The 15,804-nt window shown below is 47.1% G+C and overlaps 1 protein-coding gene across 1 annotated transcript in view; it reads left to right on the top strand.

The window, feature by feature from the left end:
• FGD3 (FYVE, RhoGEF and PH domain containing 3) overlaps positions 1-15,804 on the top strand; it is a 94,538-nt gene that overhangs the window by 21,505 nt on the left and 57,229 nt on the right. Inside the window, exons 3-4 of the mRNA XM_065407622.1 lie at positions 11,920-12,056; positions 15,187-15,343. Coding sequence (XP_065263694.1) covers positions 11,920-12,056; positions 15,187-15,343 — 294 coding nt within the window. The remainder of the gene's footprint in view (positions 1-11,919; positions 12,057-15,186; positions 15,344-15,804) is intronic.

The raw sequence follows: 15,804 nt of genomic DNA, 5'->3' as shown, positions 1-15,804 counted from the left end.
GTCTTGGCATTTAGCCACCAATGCCATGAGGCAGTGTGCTTCAGTTTCCCCTTCTACACAGCAGCATGGGCCCGTTATGCTTTTGCTGCTTTTTACAGGTATGGGCTGAAAAATAACATGCTGGTGGGGCTGTCTTGTCACCATCCCTAGCATGTACAGCAGTTTCTTCCACAAATCAGGTATGTCCCACATCTTTAAAGGGTTTACCACTAGTATGAATTCTTTTGTTTTATCCCATAGCAAAAGACACAAAAATTACCAAAAGACACAAGGTTAACAGCAAATCTACGGTGGACAGGCTTCGTTCACTCAATTTGACTTGTTTAGCGTCTATTGCATTTTCCCAGTTCTCTGTGCCCTTTGGTAGACACTCTGATGCAGATTCTTCTGCCTCTTTGGGGAAAGCTTCTAATTCAGGCATGTGTTTGGGTCTTTGGCCAGGAAAGGGTGTATTGCAACCATGCCTGCCCTCGTCCCCTCCCTCTCTGGGCTGGGCCCCACTCCCTTGTGAAGTTCCACCCATGCAGAGATTCCCCCCCCCCCCCCATCTTGGAGAGAGCGTTTTATCTCTTACAAATGTAGCAAGAACAAAATTTTTCAATGGGGTGCGCTGGACCCCTTTGGGCACCCCACTTTCTGTTCCCAACAGGTCAGCTGGATGGACCCCCCCTCCAGGAGACCTGACCCCCAGGTTTCCCTTAAAACCTGATCCACAGGAGAGGGGGCTGGCATTTTAAATGCAGACTTTTCACCCTCCTCTTAGGAAAGTCCCTCCCTACAAAAGGTGGGTGGACACTCTGGCCCCCCCTCACCTTCCATCTGGGCTTCCCTCTCTGGGCTCCCCTCTGGGTCCGACACTCTTGTGTCCTCCAAAAGGGAAGGTGACCCTGCTCCAGCTGTGGGCTCACAGCTACCAGCTATGACAGACCTCTCACTGGCCAGCAAAATCCCCCCCCCCCTCCCCTTTCACTCGGGTTGGGCTGGCACCCAGCTACAGAGTTCTTGGGGCCTGTTCCCACCACAGCGGTCACCAGGTCTCCAACTTCCACCTTCGGGACACATGTCTCTGTGCACTCCAGGGCAGGCCCTGCCCTCTGCTGACCTGCAACTTCCTGGCAGTCAGCAGCTGTGGTGGCCTCCTTGCTACAAGGTGGTACATCCCCCTCCCCTGGGGAGACGATTACAGGACAGGAGCTGGCTTCGTCCAGCCCCTCCCTCTGGAACTTCCCTTGAGCCCTGGGGCTACAGGAACTGGCTACAACCAGCCCTGCCCCCGAAGCTGCATCCTTTACTGCTGCAGAGGAATCTAAGAGACACCCTCCCATTTCCCCTAGCCATCCATGTGACTCCCCCCCCCCCCCCCGGGCTTTTAGGACAAGATTCCTTCTCACTGCTAACCAACCCTGGGACAGATTCTGCCACATTAAAGAAATCATTCCCCAGTAGAAACGGTGCAAAATTGTGTGCCACCGTTGCAACAGTTCAGCCTGCAAATCCCGAGTTTGCATGTGTACTTTAGCTAAAGGTGCAAGGACTTTGTAACCCCCTACCAGCTCTAATTCTGCCATTTTACCTGGCAACAAATCCTTCTCCTGGATCAGGTCCCTCCTGACCACAGAAATCTCAGCACCCATGTCCCTTAATCCCAGAAGCACTGCACCATTAATTTTAACAGCATGCATATGCTCACTGCTTGGTTGTGTGGAAGCAAGCTTTACAAATCCTGTGTGGAAAGAGGCCACAGCCTGGCTCTGAGAAGCCGCAGCTTCATGTGTTACTTGTTGCCTGTTTCCACTCAGCAAGGGACACTTATTCCTCAGGTGCTCAGTGGACTTACAATGATAGCACCTCTTGGGCTCCTCTGCTTGCACAGGAAATTTGGGACAAGTACCAGGGGAATGGGGAGGTGACCGCCCAGCCTCTTTTTTCCCAGACCCAGGGGTAAAACGGTGATTCTGCTTTCCCCCAACCTTATACCCCTCTGCCAGTGGTTTGTGTTTGATTGCAGCTTGTGCTTGCTCTTAAGAGTCTGCATACCCAGCTAATTCACCCACTGCATTTACCTTTTTGTCCCACACATACTGTTTTACCTCATCACTGCACATATTCAGGAAGCGTTCCTGAGTAACCAGATCACACATCCCTTCAAAGCTTGTAATGCCTTTCCCCTGCACCCATTTATCTACCAAATCTCTCATTTCATTGGCGTAAACCACATTACTTAATCCAGATCCCCTCTTAAGACTCCTGAATTTAACCCTATAGGTTTCAGGCGTAACCTGAAACTGTTTCAAAACCAGTTCCTTAAATTTACCATAGTTTGAAGCATCATGAATAGGCATCTTATTGAATATGTCCAGAGCTCTGCCAGTTAATTTTGCTATCAGTGTGGTCATCTTCTGATCTTCAGGGATGGCATGGAGGGTGCACAGTCTCTCAAAGTATCAGAGGGGTAGCCGTGTTAGTCTGAATCTGTAAAAAGCAACAGAGGGTCCTGTGGCACCTTTTTCAGTCTTGCATCTGAAGAAGCGAGGTTCTTACCCACGAAAGCTTATGCTCCCAATACTTCTGTTAGTCTTAAAGGTGCCACAGGACCCTCTGTTGCTTTTTACAGTCTCTCAAAGGTGATTAAATACTCGGCGATATCGCTGGACTCGTCATACTGTGGACATAGTCGCTCCCATTTGTGGATTTTTGGGAAAGTGGAGCCAGCAGGTGGAGGGGTTTGTCTCCTCAACTCCATAACAGCCAGTTCGTGTTTCTGGGCCTCCCTCTGGGCCTCCATAGCCCTCTTGTGGGCAGCCTCTTCCCTCACATTTTCTGCCTCCACAGCACTAATTTCTAATTGTCTTAGTTCTAGCCGTCTCTTATGTTCATTTTCTTTCTCTTTTGCTTCCAGTTTGGCCAGCTTTAGTTTATTAGCAGCATCACTAGTACTCATTTTCCTGCTTTCTTGTGCTGGGCCACAACCCTTCTGCAGTTCACTGAAACTGAGATGCACTCAGCTCAGGGGATTCTTAGGGTATGTCTACACTACGAGAGTAGTTCGATTTTACTTAAATTGAATTAGTGGAACCGATATTACAAAGTCGAACGTGTGTATCCACACTAAGAACAGTAATTCGACTTTGTGAGTCCACACTAACGGGGCAATCGTCGACATTGGAAGCGGTGCACTGTGGGCAGCTATCCCACAGTTCCCGCAGTCCCCGCTGCCCATTGGAATTCTGGGTCGAGCCCCCAATGCCTGCTGGGGAAAAAAATGTGTCGAGCGTGGTTTTGGGTAACTGCCGTCATTCAACCGTCACTCCCGCCCTCCCTCCCTGAAAGCGCCGGCGGGCAATCAGTTCGCGCACTTTTCTGGTGAGTGACAGCGCGGACGCCACAGCACTGCGAGCATGGAGCCCGCTGCGACCATCGCTGCAGTTATGGCCGTTGTCAACACCTCGCACCTTATCATCCACCTTTTTCAGAGGCAGATGCTGAGAAATCGGGCAAGGAGGCTACGGCAGCGCGGTGAGGACATTAAGTCTGAGAGTGGCACAGACCTCTCACAAAGCACGGGACCCCGCGCCGTGGATATCATGGTGGCAATGGGTCATGTTGATGCTGTGGAACGGCGATTCTGGGCCCGGGAAACAAGCACGGACTGGTGGGACCGCATAATGCTGCAGGTCTGGGATGAATCACAGTGGCTGCGAAACTTTCGCATGCGTAAGGGAATTTTCCTGGAAGTTTGTGAGTTGCTGTCCCCTGCCCTGAAGCGCAAGGACACCCGGATGCGAGCAGCCCTGACTGTCCAGAAGTGAGTGGCTATAGCCCTCTGGAAGCTTGCTACGCCAGACAGCTACCGGTCAGTTGCGAACCAATTTGGCGTGGGCAAATCTACCGTGGGGGTTGCTGTGATGCAAGTAGCCAACGCAATCGTTGAGCTACTGCTCTCAAAGGTAGTGACCCTGGGAAACATGCAGGTCATCATAGATGGCTTCGCCGCGATGGGATTCCCAAACTGCGGTGGGGCTATAGATGGAACTCACATCCCTATCCTGGGACCGGAGCACCAGGCCAGCCAGTACATTAACAGGGCTACTTTTCAATGGTGCTGCAAGCACTGGTGGACCATAGGGGACGTTTTACCAACATCAACGTCGGATGGCCGGGCAAGGTTCATGACGCTCGTGTTTTCAGGAACTCTGGTCTGTTTAGACGGCTGCAGGAAGGTATTTACTTCCCGGACCACAAAATAACTGTTGGGGATGTGGAGATGCCTATAGTGATCCTCGGGGACCCAGCCTACCCGCTAATGCCCTGGCTCATGAAGCCCTATACCGGTGCCCTGGACAGTGAAAAAGAACTCTTCAACTACCGGCTGAGCAAGTGCAGAATGGTAGTGGAGTGTGCTTTTGGACGTCTCAAGGGGAGATGGAGAAGCTTACTGACTCGCTCTGATCTCAGCGAAACCAATATCCCCATTGTTATTGCAGCTTGCTGTGTGCTGCACAATCTCTGTGAGAGCAAGGGAGAGATGTTTATGGCGGGGTGGGAGGTTGAGGCACATCGCCTGGCTGCTGATTACGCCCAGCCAGACAGCCGGGCGATTAGAAGAGCCCAGCGGGACGCGCTGTGCATCCGGGAGGCTTTGAAAGCTAGGTTCCACAGTGAGCAGGGTAACCTGTGACTATTAAGTTTGTTTAAAGAGAAGCTGAACAGGCCACCGTTTCTTTACCCAGTTAATGTTGACTATCCTCTCCAGTTACATACCCCCTTCACCCCGTTTCCCCCCTTCCAACACACCTTTAAAAATAAAATAAATGGAACTTTGTTCATTAACACCGTTTTCTTTATTAAGGGTTTCGTGGTAAAGGGTTGAAACTGGGACGCAGACTGTGGTGGGGAGCGGGTGTAGTGATGGAAAGGACGCTTCTAAACTCGAGGAATGACAGGCTCCTGCTCCTAGAGCGGTTCGCAGTGGTGGACTGGTTGTTTCAACGGAGCCTGCCACCCCTCCTTTTCGGGACTGTGTGTGTGGGGGCTATGTGACTTTGTGGCGGGGGAGGACGGTTACAGATCCCCTGCTGCGTGGCTCTATCATCCAGGCTAAGGACCGCTGCATAAGATCTGTAACCGCCCTCCCCCACCACAAACTCACAGAGCCCCCCACACACAGAACATGAAAACCAGCTCCCAGACTGACCAGGGTGCCTAGTGACTGCAATGTGTGTGTGGCCTGCTGCTGAACCTGCCCCCGTGTCTGTACCCTGGTAAAGGTGACTGTCTTCTCCAATTACCAACCCCCTTTCCCCTCTTCAAACACACTTTCCTCTAAAAGAACCTGACAGAAACAGTAATTAAAAGAAACGTATTTTTTATTAACAACTACACAGTTAGGGGATGACACTGGGACGGGGGCTTGGGTGAGGTGCTTTCGGAGTGAAGGAAAGGACTTATCAAAACTTTGGGAATGAGAGCCGTCTGGTACTTGAGCAGTCTGCAGGGGTGGAGTGACTGTTTTCACGGCCCCTGCCGCCCCTCCTTCTTGGGACTTTGGGTGAGGGGGGTTGGGACTTTGTGGCGGGGGAGGGCGGTTAGAGATAGACTGCAGCGGGGCTCTGTCCTCCTGCCTCCGGTCCTGCAGAACATCCACAAGGCGCCGGAGCGTGTCCGTTTGCTCCCTCATTAGTCCAAGCAGTGTTTGAGTCGCCTGCTGGTCTTCCTGCCGCCACCTGTCCTCCCGTTCGCTGTGTGATCACTGGTATTGCGACATGTTCTCCCTCCACTGGGTCTGCTGTGCCGTCTCGGCTCGGGAGCAGCCCATAAGTTCGGAGAACATCTCGTCCCGTGTCCTTCTCTTTCGGCGCCTAATCTGCACCAGCCTCTGGGAGGGGGATGCCGGGGTAGGTGGGAGACAGTCGCAGCTGTGGGATGGGAAAAAGGGAGTGAATTCCTCACAAAGATACATTTTTGTGAACAATGAACATAGTCTTTCTCTGTGAACAAGACCATGCACAGCACCTATCACATGCGCACTCAGGACAAGGTCGAATTTTCGGCCTTCCCATTCAGTGCCTGGGGTCTTGGAGTACAGATCACACAAGCGGGGCAGGACAGCGGAATTCGGGTAGCAGGCGGACATGGTAAGCCGTAGACTTTTGGCTGCTGAAAGCTTAATTTATAGCAGTGCCCTCCTTTCACATTCAAAGCAATGCCCCTAGCGTTGGCCAGTTCCTGCTGCCGGCAATCCGGCCAGCATGAACTCTGCCCCTGTCCCACCCCCCTCGCGGCTGTCCCTGGGAAAGATCCCTGTATGCTGCCCCTGTCCCGCCTCCACCGCGTGGCTGTAAACCGCCGGTTACAGTTATGTAAAGGAACAGGCAATCAGTCCCAATACTAACATTCCCCTAATTTAAAGCAGGTCACCATGAGTGATATCACTCTGATGAGGATTTCGGACACTGAGAAAGACCGCATGCTGCGTGAATGCCAGCAAAAACCAGGGCCGTATGCGGCCATGCTGTGCGAGGCACTGATCCCGGAGTATTTGCTGATAGCCTGGCGCGGAAAAGTTTCCTACCATGGAGGATGCAATAAGGCCGCTGTCCCCAGGAACCTGATGCAAAGGCTTTCAAATTACCTCCAGGAGAGCTTCGTGGAGATGTCCCAGGAGGATTTCTGCTCTATCCTCGGACATATTGACATAATTTTCCAGTAGCTGCACTGGCAAGGACTAAAAAGTAGAGCGCCCAGGGCAAACTAATCATGAAAAACCGGACATTTTGAGATACTTTTGCAGTAGTTGCACTGGCAAGGACTAAAAAGTTAAGCGCCTAGGGCAAACTAATCATGAAAAACCCATTGTTAATATTCCATTCCTGTTCTGTTCAAAATAAATGTTTACATGTTTAAAACACTTACCGACTGATGCTTCCCCTGATTCAGGGTCACGGTTAACGCCTTGGGAGGGTTGGGAGGGGATCTCCGTGAGGGTGACGAAGAGATCCTGGCTGTCGGGGAAATCAGCATTGTAAGCGCTGTCGACTGCCTCGTCCTCCTCATCTCCTTCCTCATCTTCCCCATCCGCGAACATCTCTGACAAAGCGGCCGTCGACAATACCCCATCGTCAGAATCCACGGTCAGTGGTGGGGTAGTGGTGGCGGCCGCACCTAGAATGGAATGCAGTGCCTCGTAGAAACGGCATGTCTGGGGCTGGGATCCGGAGCGTCCGTTTGCCGCTTTGGTCTTCTGGTAGCCTTGTCTCAGGTCCTTGATTTTCACGCGGCACTGCGTTGCATCCCGGCTGTATCCTCTCTCCGTTATGGCTTTTGAGATCTTCTCGTAGATCTTCGCATTCCGTTTTTTCGATCGCAGCTCCGAAAGCACGGACTCATCGCCCCACACAGCGATCAGATCCAAGACTTCCCGATCAGTCCATGCTGGGGCCCTCTTTCTATTCTGGGATTGCATGGTCACCTCTGCTGGAGAGCTCTGCATCGTTGCCAGTGCTGCTGAGCTCGCCATGATGTCCAAACAGGAAATGAGATTCAAACTGGCCAGACAGGAAAAGGAATTCAAATTTTCCCGGGGCATTTCCTGTGTGGCTGGTCAGAGCATCCGAGCTCGGACTGCTGTCCAGAGCGTCAACAGAGTGGTACACTGTGGGATAGCTCCAGGAGCTATTAGCGTCAAATTCCATCCACACCTACCCTAATTCGACATGGCCATGTCGAATTTAGCGCTACTCCCCTCGTCGGGGAGGAGTACAGAAATCGATTTAAAGAGACCTCTATGTCGAACTAAATAGCTTCGTTGTGTGGACGGGTGCAGGGTTAATTCGATTTAACGCTGCTAAATTCGACATAACCTCCTAGTGTAGACCAGGCCTTAGTTAACAGAGACTTTCACAGTGCCCAGTGTTCAGCTTTTCTGGGCAATTTGCACCCTGTGCAGTTTTAGTTTCTTCTGATCTTCCTTCTTACTTATTTTGCTTCCTTTTCTGTCTCTACTTCCCTTGCCCGAAATAAGCAAACAGAAAATAACAAACCAGTAACCACTTTGTCTGTTCCCCAGCCACCACACTTAAAACTCACTTAAAATCACTACCAGTATCTCAAAGCAATCAGCTGTGCACAGATCCTGCTCGACTACGCCACTGTGACGGGTTGGATCACAGAAACCCCCTTGGGAGCTGCCACCTAATGTACCAAGACTACTTCTATTCCTGTTTTCCCTGCCAGCTCAGGACTCCAGCACCCTGTCTTGCTGAGCCAGACACTCCCGTCTGCTCCAACACAGACCCAGGGTCTGAATTGCTTGCCCCAAAGCTGCAAGTTTACCTGAAAACAGCTCACAGAAGTTTGCTTGTCTATAGCACTCAGATGCCCAACTCCCAATGGGGTCTAAACCCAAATAAATCCATTTTACCCTGTATAAAGCTTATGCAGGGTAAACTCATAAATTGTTCGCCCTCTATAACACTGATAGAAAGATATGCACAGTTGTTTGCTCCCCCAGGTATTAATACATACTCTGAGTTAATTACTAAGTAGAAAGTGATTTTATTAAATACAGAAAGTAGGATTTAAGTGGTCCCAAGTGGTAACAGACAGAACAAAGTAAGTCACCAAGCAAAATAAAATAAAATGCGCAAATCTATGTCTAATCAAACAATACAGATAAGATCCTCACCAGTTCCAGAATGCTCCCTTTTACAGGCTAATCTCCTTTTAGCCTGGGTCCAGCAATCACTCACACCCCTTGTAGTTACTGTCCTTTGTTCCAGTTTCCTTCCAGTATTCTGGGGGGTGGAGAGGCTCCTTCTTTAGCCAGCTGAAGACAAAATGGAGGGGTCTCCCACGGGTTTAAATAAACTTTCTCTTGTGGGTGGAGACCCCCCTCCTCACTCCTATGCAAAGTCCAACTCCAAGATGGAGTTTTGGAGTCACCTGGGCAAGTCACATGTCCCTGCATGACTCAGTCTTTACAGGCTGAAGCCATTGTCCACATGATATCTTGTATGTCTCCAGGAAGACTTCTTATGTGGATTGGAGCATTCCAAGATGCATTGTTCCCCACGTGCTTCCTGATCAGGTACTTAACCTTGTGAATTCCTTCCTAGAGAAACTGACCAAATGCCTCACAAAGCTTACTTAGAAACCAAGCAAGTATACAGCCCATATTCTTAACTTCAAGTAGAAAATGATATATGTGTACAAATAGGATGAATAGATATAGTAGACCATAACCTTTACGGAGATATGTTACATGGCACAGGCAGCACAAAACATATTCCAGTTATGTCATACATACATTTATAAGCACACCTCCCCATAAAGCCTTATGGGGTACACTGTCACACAGTTACTCTCCTGAACAGATCCTCAAAGGAAACCGTGGGAACAGTAAAATGCTTTGAGATATGATGGAATCTGTGACAGCTTTGTGACCCCTGACAGGCTTTTGTCAGTAGGAGTTGGGCCTGCATCAGCTCAGCAGAATCAGGCCCTTTATGTCTCTGGATTCTTCATCTAGCCACACTCTTTAATTTACCTCCTTCATGTTGGGGGTAAAAGTAAAACTGGTGCAACCATACTGCCGTTTTTAACTTCATTTGTGTGTTTAAAATGGTCAGAGGTTAGAATTGTTTAGAAAAGTTGACTCTAGTGTCTGTAGTACTGTGATGTTTTGGGGATCACCCAGATCATAGAATATCAGGGTTGGAAGGGACCTCAGGAGGTCATCTAGTCCAACCCCCTGCTCACAGCAGGACCAATCCCCAACTAAATCATCCCAGCCAGGGCTTTGTCAAGCCTGACCTTAAAAACCTCTAAGGAAGGAGATTCCACCACCTCCCTAGGTAACCCATTCCAGTGCTTCACCACCCGCCTAGTGAAAAAGTTTTTCCTAATATCCAACCTAATATCAGTAAGATGTTCTGTTACTTCCAGCCCTGTAACCTTAGCCCAGGTCTACACTAGCGGGGGGGTCGACCTACGATACGCAACTTCAGCTACATGAATAGTGTAGCTGAAGTCGGCATATCTTAGGTCAACTTACCTGGCCGTGAGGACGGCGGCGAGTTGACCGCTGTCGTTCCCCCATCGACTCCGCTTCCACCTCTCGCGAGCTGGAGTTCCAGAGTCGATGGGGAGTGCGATCGGGGATCGATTTTATCGTGTCTACACTTGATGCGATAGATTGATCACTACCCGCTGATCCCTACGTGTGCTTTAATGCTGTGCTGTTATAGCTCAGATCCCTGATACCAGTAGCCTGTCCAAGGTCTCATCCTGGCTTCCACCAGCCTAGTTACTCCTTGCAGGTTGATTTCAGGAGTCCTTCCAGTTCTGAGTCTCCAAATGCTTCACGAGTTCTTAATTCCCAGACACACTGACTTTTCTCTTCCTGTCCGTCACCTCCAAAGGCATGAAACCAGTCGTCCCACCCCACACACTCCACACAGTTTGCACAACAGAGACCTGCTTGGGGTAAAAATAAACAAAAGGGTTGTTTAGTAGAAAAACCACAGACTTAAAGATGAAATAGTAAGGGAAGCCAACATACACAGGTTACACAGAAAATAAACATAAAGGCACCAACTCAGATGTAAAACTTCTATATTAGATAAAGTCCCTTTTTGAATACAGATGACCTATTGCCTTTGAACAGTTTCCCAGGCTATCCCCTAACCCTAGGGGGAATCCAGCATTTCACAGACCGCTTCCTACTTAGAAGCTGTCTCTCTGTTTCTGAATAGATTGCACTTTAGCCCCCTTCCATTTTAAAAGGGCTTGCAGGTTTGGTTTTGTGGGACTTCCCCTCCCTCCCCCCATCAGTCACTATAGATATTCAAAGTGGGGGGAACTCCCTCCTTTCTTAGTTTTCAAAGCCTGGGGTTTTCTTTTCAGTTTCAAGTTGTTCCCGTTTACTTAGATTTTTCCTCAATGTTTTTTTCCTGGGCTGAACAATTGCTAGGTGCATGGAGCGAGTCCCATCTGATTGGGGAAGCAGCCCCTCCCTGCCTGGCTGCCCACCACCCCATTGTGAGGTGGAGGTGAAACTGCACCGCAGATTATGTGCACAGTTTCCTATATACACAAATACGTAAATTCATCACCACAATCTGTATACGTCTCGTAATGAGCAGCAATTTCTGAACACTACAAACTTTCATAAAAGACCAGGCTCGATTCTTTTTTTTAATACCACAGTAATACAGTATGCAGTCAATTGGTTCGACTGCTCATTTTTGGGGTTTAAACCTTCTCTTCTCCCACTGCGGGGTCTGGACGATGACTGTCACCCAGGCAATTGTGCAATTTATGAATGTGGGAGAAAGAAGGAATAAAAATGGCGAATCACTTTGGTAAGTCAGATGTGCTGGATTTCTTAACAATGAAATCTGTCCTCTTGCTACGAATGCAGTTAGGGAAGCCATTATTTGTATAGATCCCTTTCCACTCTGCCCCCTGGACTAAAGATTTCTTTGGAAATTTGGGGTAGGTTGGGTTTGGATGAGCAGAGATATATTTCCAGGGACTTTAGGAAAATCTAGGGAGTGCTTTTCACTTTCATTCATGTACAGAGTACTTTTGTCCTGGACCTAGTAAAGACAGATAGGAAAAAAAAATCTGCTTTTCTTCAACTTGCTTTCACATCAAAAAATGACTAATCTAGTTTTAAACCTAAATGGGTTTAACCTCCCCATCTGAATGAGAATGAGTCTTGTTTAACAGATTATTCTGTGTGACATACAATGTAGCTTCAAAGAAATAAACAAAAAAAACCCCACACTCCAAAATACAGAACATGTGATCCTATACTAAAGCACATTAGTCATCTTTTAAATAATATGGTTCATAACATAATGTCAGGTTTTAAATGTATATTAAGTAATTGGTAATATCTTGTTTTTTCCCATGCAGGTGTTTTGCACTAAATTGTCAGAAGCAGGTGTTCCAGCTGAAGTGATAACTGGCATCTTTTCAAATATTTCCTCCATCTATTGCTTCCATGGACAATTTCTCCTGCCTGAGCTCCAAAAAAGAATTACACAAGAGTGGTGGGTAAACCAATGTATTACAAATAAACATTCAGTTTGCAGGCGTTCTAGTGATCAGAAAGCCTAGTCTTACAACATAGGTTTTAATTACACAAGAACATACTATTTCCCATATAATACAGTAGGCCATCATACCTTTTTTTAATACATGCCAAGATACAAAGGCAAACCTAAATAAAAAAAATATTGTCTCAGAGTGCTTTATGGGTCCAAAACATTGCAAGGAGTTTCTTGACAAGGCATCCAATCAAACCTTATCTGTTCATTACCTTTGGGGCACCTGCCATTGGCCACTGTCAGAGGACAGGATACTGGGATTGATGGACCTTTGGTCTGACCCAGTATGGCCTTTCTTATGTTCTTAAGAGCTGTCCTCCTGGACAGTATTTCCACCATTTCAGTATTACAATACCATAAGACAGCCAGATCACTTACTATTTTTTATTACTTTGGCCCCACAAGTGGTTCTGTGAGGCAATCAGAAAGGCAGTGGCAAACATCAACATATATACATATACAAGGATGCTAGCACGCTCCTATAATGGAATAGAGTTTTGTGTGCTATATCTAAGGCTTGATTTGATCAGTCCATTTCTTTAAGAACTAAGTTGTGACTATGTTACGATTAACTGTAAATATAATTTTTACTAGAAATAGTTTCACACAATGTATGAAGCCATCTAGACAAGTTACGTAGATCTGTAAATCTGTTAGTCTCTTGTCAAATCTGTTCCATTAGTGTTTTACACCTTACATCCGTCTATTTGACTCTGAAATTCAAATGCATTGTCTCCTGCAAGATAAACTGCTATAATCATAATTATATTAACATCCACATTGTACACACGTAAGTATTTCTTTAAGCATAAGCAGTTGTTTTTGTTGAATGTTTTATAATGTTTATGCTTTAGTTAGACCCTGAAAATTGCACCAAGTTGTAAATACGGAAGATATGGAATGCAAGAAAGACAGGCTATTTGTAAGATAGACCTAGAAAATTAAATTTGAGATGACAAGTTGGCTGTAAAGACTTTTCTTCCTGTAGAAAGCATAGTGTGTTCTGACACAGTGTTTTTATATTAAACTATAAAGTCAACTGAAATTTAACCTGCTTATCTACTCTGAAATGATGGAGACAAGATCAGAGTTCACATCTTACTCTGCTGAGCCCACTCTTTTTCATACTTTTTCGTACATCAGTGACCAGAGGGAATAAGCAAAAAGATTGCCACATTTGAACATGACTAGAAACTAGGGGGGCAGCCATTACTGTGAGGAAGACTAGACACCAGAAGGGTGCTGGGAAGTCAGACGCATGCATGGGCGATTAAATGACTAGTACAGTTTAATGTAGATTAAAATTAAAGTTATGAGCTTAGTGTTGGGGTGAAACGACAAGAAGGCATTGTCTCCTAATGGCCATGACCTGCAAGACAGCCACTGGGAGAAAGGTCCTGCTTTGAGAGTGAATAGAAACTTAGAGCTGGCATTTGCAAAAAGTCTCAGGGTATGTTTACACTACCCGCCGGATTGGCGGGCAGCGATCGATCCAGCGGGGATCGATTTATCGCATCTAGTCTAGATGCGATAAATCGACCTCCGAACCGTCTCCCGTCGACTCCTGTACTCCAGCACCGTGAGTGGCACAGGCAGAGTCGATGGGGGAGCGGCAGCAGTCGACTCACCGCGGTGAAGACACCACGGTAAGTCGATCTAAGTACGTCGACTTCAGCTACGTTATTCACGTAGCTGAAGTTGCGTAACTTAGATTGATTCTCTCCCCCCAGTGTAGACCAGGGCTAAGAGAGTTAGACACCCATCTCCATAGAAACTTGTGCACTGAACTTCCTTTGGGCTCCTTGGAAAATCCCAGCCTACATCTATTAGTTCTAGGATTGCCACCTAGGATTGCTAATATTAGCACATAGCTATCTAAAGATGTCACTGTGCTTAAGCCTTACAATACCCGTATGAGATTGGTGAGAGTTGTCATAGACAGGAAAACTAAAGCTCAGGAAGTGTGACATGCCCTGGTCACACAGGACTGAAATAGAACCCAAATCTGCTGGTTTCCAATCCAGCCTTATTCCAATATTGTGATGGTCGGGCCAGTTAACCATTATTGTAATTATTCCTTCCCTTGTGTGTCCAGTCAGAAATAGGAATGCAAATGCACAGATAAGGGATAACACCATCTCCGGGATCCTGAATAAAATCTTTTCTAACAAGCCCTATGTACATCCTGAGGTCTTGTCTCTCCTAGGCCTCCATTCTTGTCTGAATTCTGGCCCTCTCATGCTGCTCCAGTGGCATAAGGGGGATAGAAAGTAGCTGAAAACTTCCCCAGCCCAGGAGGGATCCTGAGAAATGCTTTGCTCCTTTGTGACCCCAGTTTAAAGGGCATGTAGTAGGATGAAGGGAGTGTGACCAGGTTGGCAGCTCTCTGTGCTCAAGTTATTCTGGGCTGCAGAGCAGCCCATAAATGAGTATGGAAAACTTCTGTAAGTTAGAGTAACCCTATGGCTGCTCTGACTCTTTCTGTGGGCTGGGCAGGCCCCCGTCAAGCCTTAAACTTAGGAGATATGAAAGTCTAGATCCAACTTTGCTCCCAGCCCCCACTTCCTGGGCTCTGTCTCCTGAGGGGCCCAAAATATGGAGGGAGCATTTATTCAGGATATTCTGTTTCCTATATTGTTGATTGTACTTGTGAGGAAAGTGAATTTGTGGGGAAGTTCTTCATGTATTACTGAGTTTCTGTGTCCTCCCTATGTGCTAACATGTAACCCCCAGGTGGAGTGCCTAGAGGTAACTACATGGCCTCTTTGCATCTTCAGTTCTTTGGCTATATGGAAAAAAATCACTGTGAAACATCACAGGCTCTTTTCAGTAAATTACTTTTCTTATTAGACAAAGATCTAGATTATTCTCTTAATAAAATTTCACAGAGCTGCATTCGGCCTTAATGTAAGTCTGGGTGCGCTCTTAGTGATGTCAAAAAGGAATTGCCCCTTGCTACAATTGGGTCGGAGTGTGTGTGTGTGTGTGTGTGTGTGTGTGTGTGTGTGTGTGTGCGCGCGCTCCTGCAATAGCGTGGGTTTCAAGACACGTTTATCTGCCTTCTTTGCAATAGGAATGCAACCCCACGGCTGGGAGACATCCTTCAAAAACTGGCTCCCTTTCTGAAGATGTATGGAGAATATGTAAAGAACTTTGACAGAGCAATGGACATGGTGAACACATGGATGCAGCGATCATCTCCATTTAAAGACGTTGTTCAAAATGTACAGGTATAAAGTCATTCCTTTTAGTGCATCTCCAGATTGATGGGATTTTAATTCTTTTTGCCTTTCCAGTTCTAGCACTCCACAGTGGGTTGCCGGATAATGTTCCTATAGTGCTGAAATATAAATATAGTAAAAATCCTTTCTTCTTCTTCTGCACGTGACATACATCACTACACAGGTGGAGTATTTCTCCAACAGGATTTGGGGACTCCCTGTAAGCCAAAGCAATAATGCCAAGTTACTCTAATTTTGGTCAGTTTTATTCCCTTTGTTTACAGAGTTTTTAAAAACACTGAACGTATCTCCTTCATTATTGTAAAAACTTAACAGTGAGTTCGTCCCTAAGGCAAAAAAGGAATTGGAGAGGGATACTGTCGATATACACATTGTAAATTAATCTTTTTAAAATTCCTTTCCCTTCTTACTAATAAAACGCTAATTTTAAAGTGAAAAATTTAAAGCCT

Source organism: Emys orbicularis, chromosome 7 (genome assembly GCF_028017835.1).
Source record: "Emys orbicularis isolate rEmyOrb1 chromosome 7, rEmyOrb1.hap1, whole genome shotgun sequence".
Classification (NCBI taxonomy): Eukaryota; Metazoa; Chordata; order Testudines; family Emydidae; genus Emys; species Emys orbicularis.
This window is presented reverse-complemented; position numbering and strand designations above follow the sequence as displayed.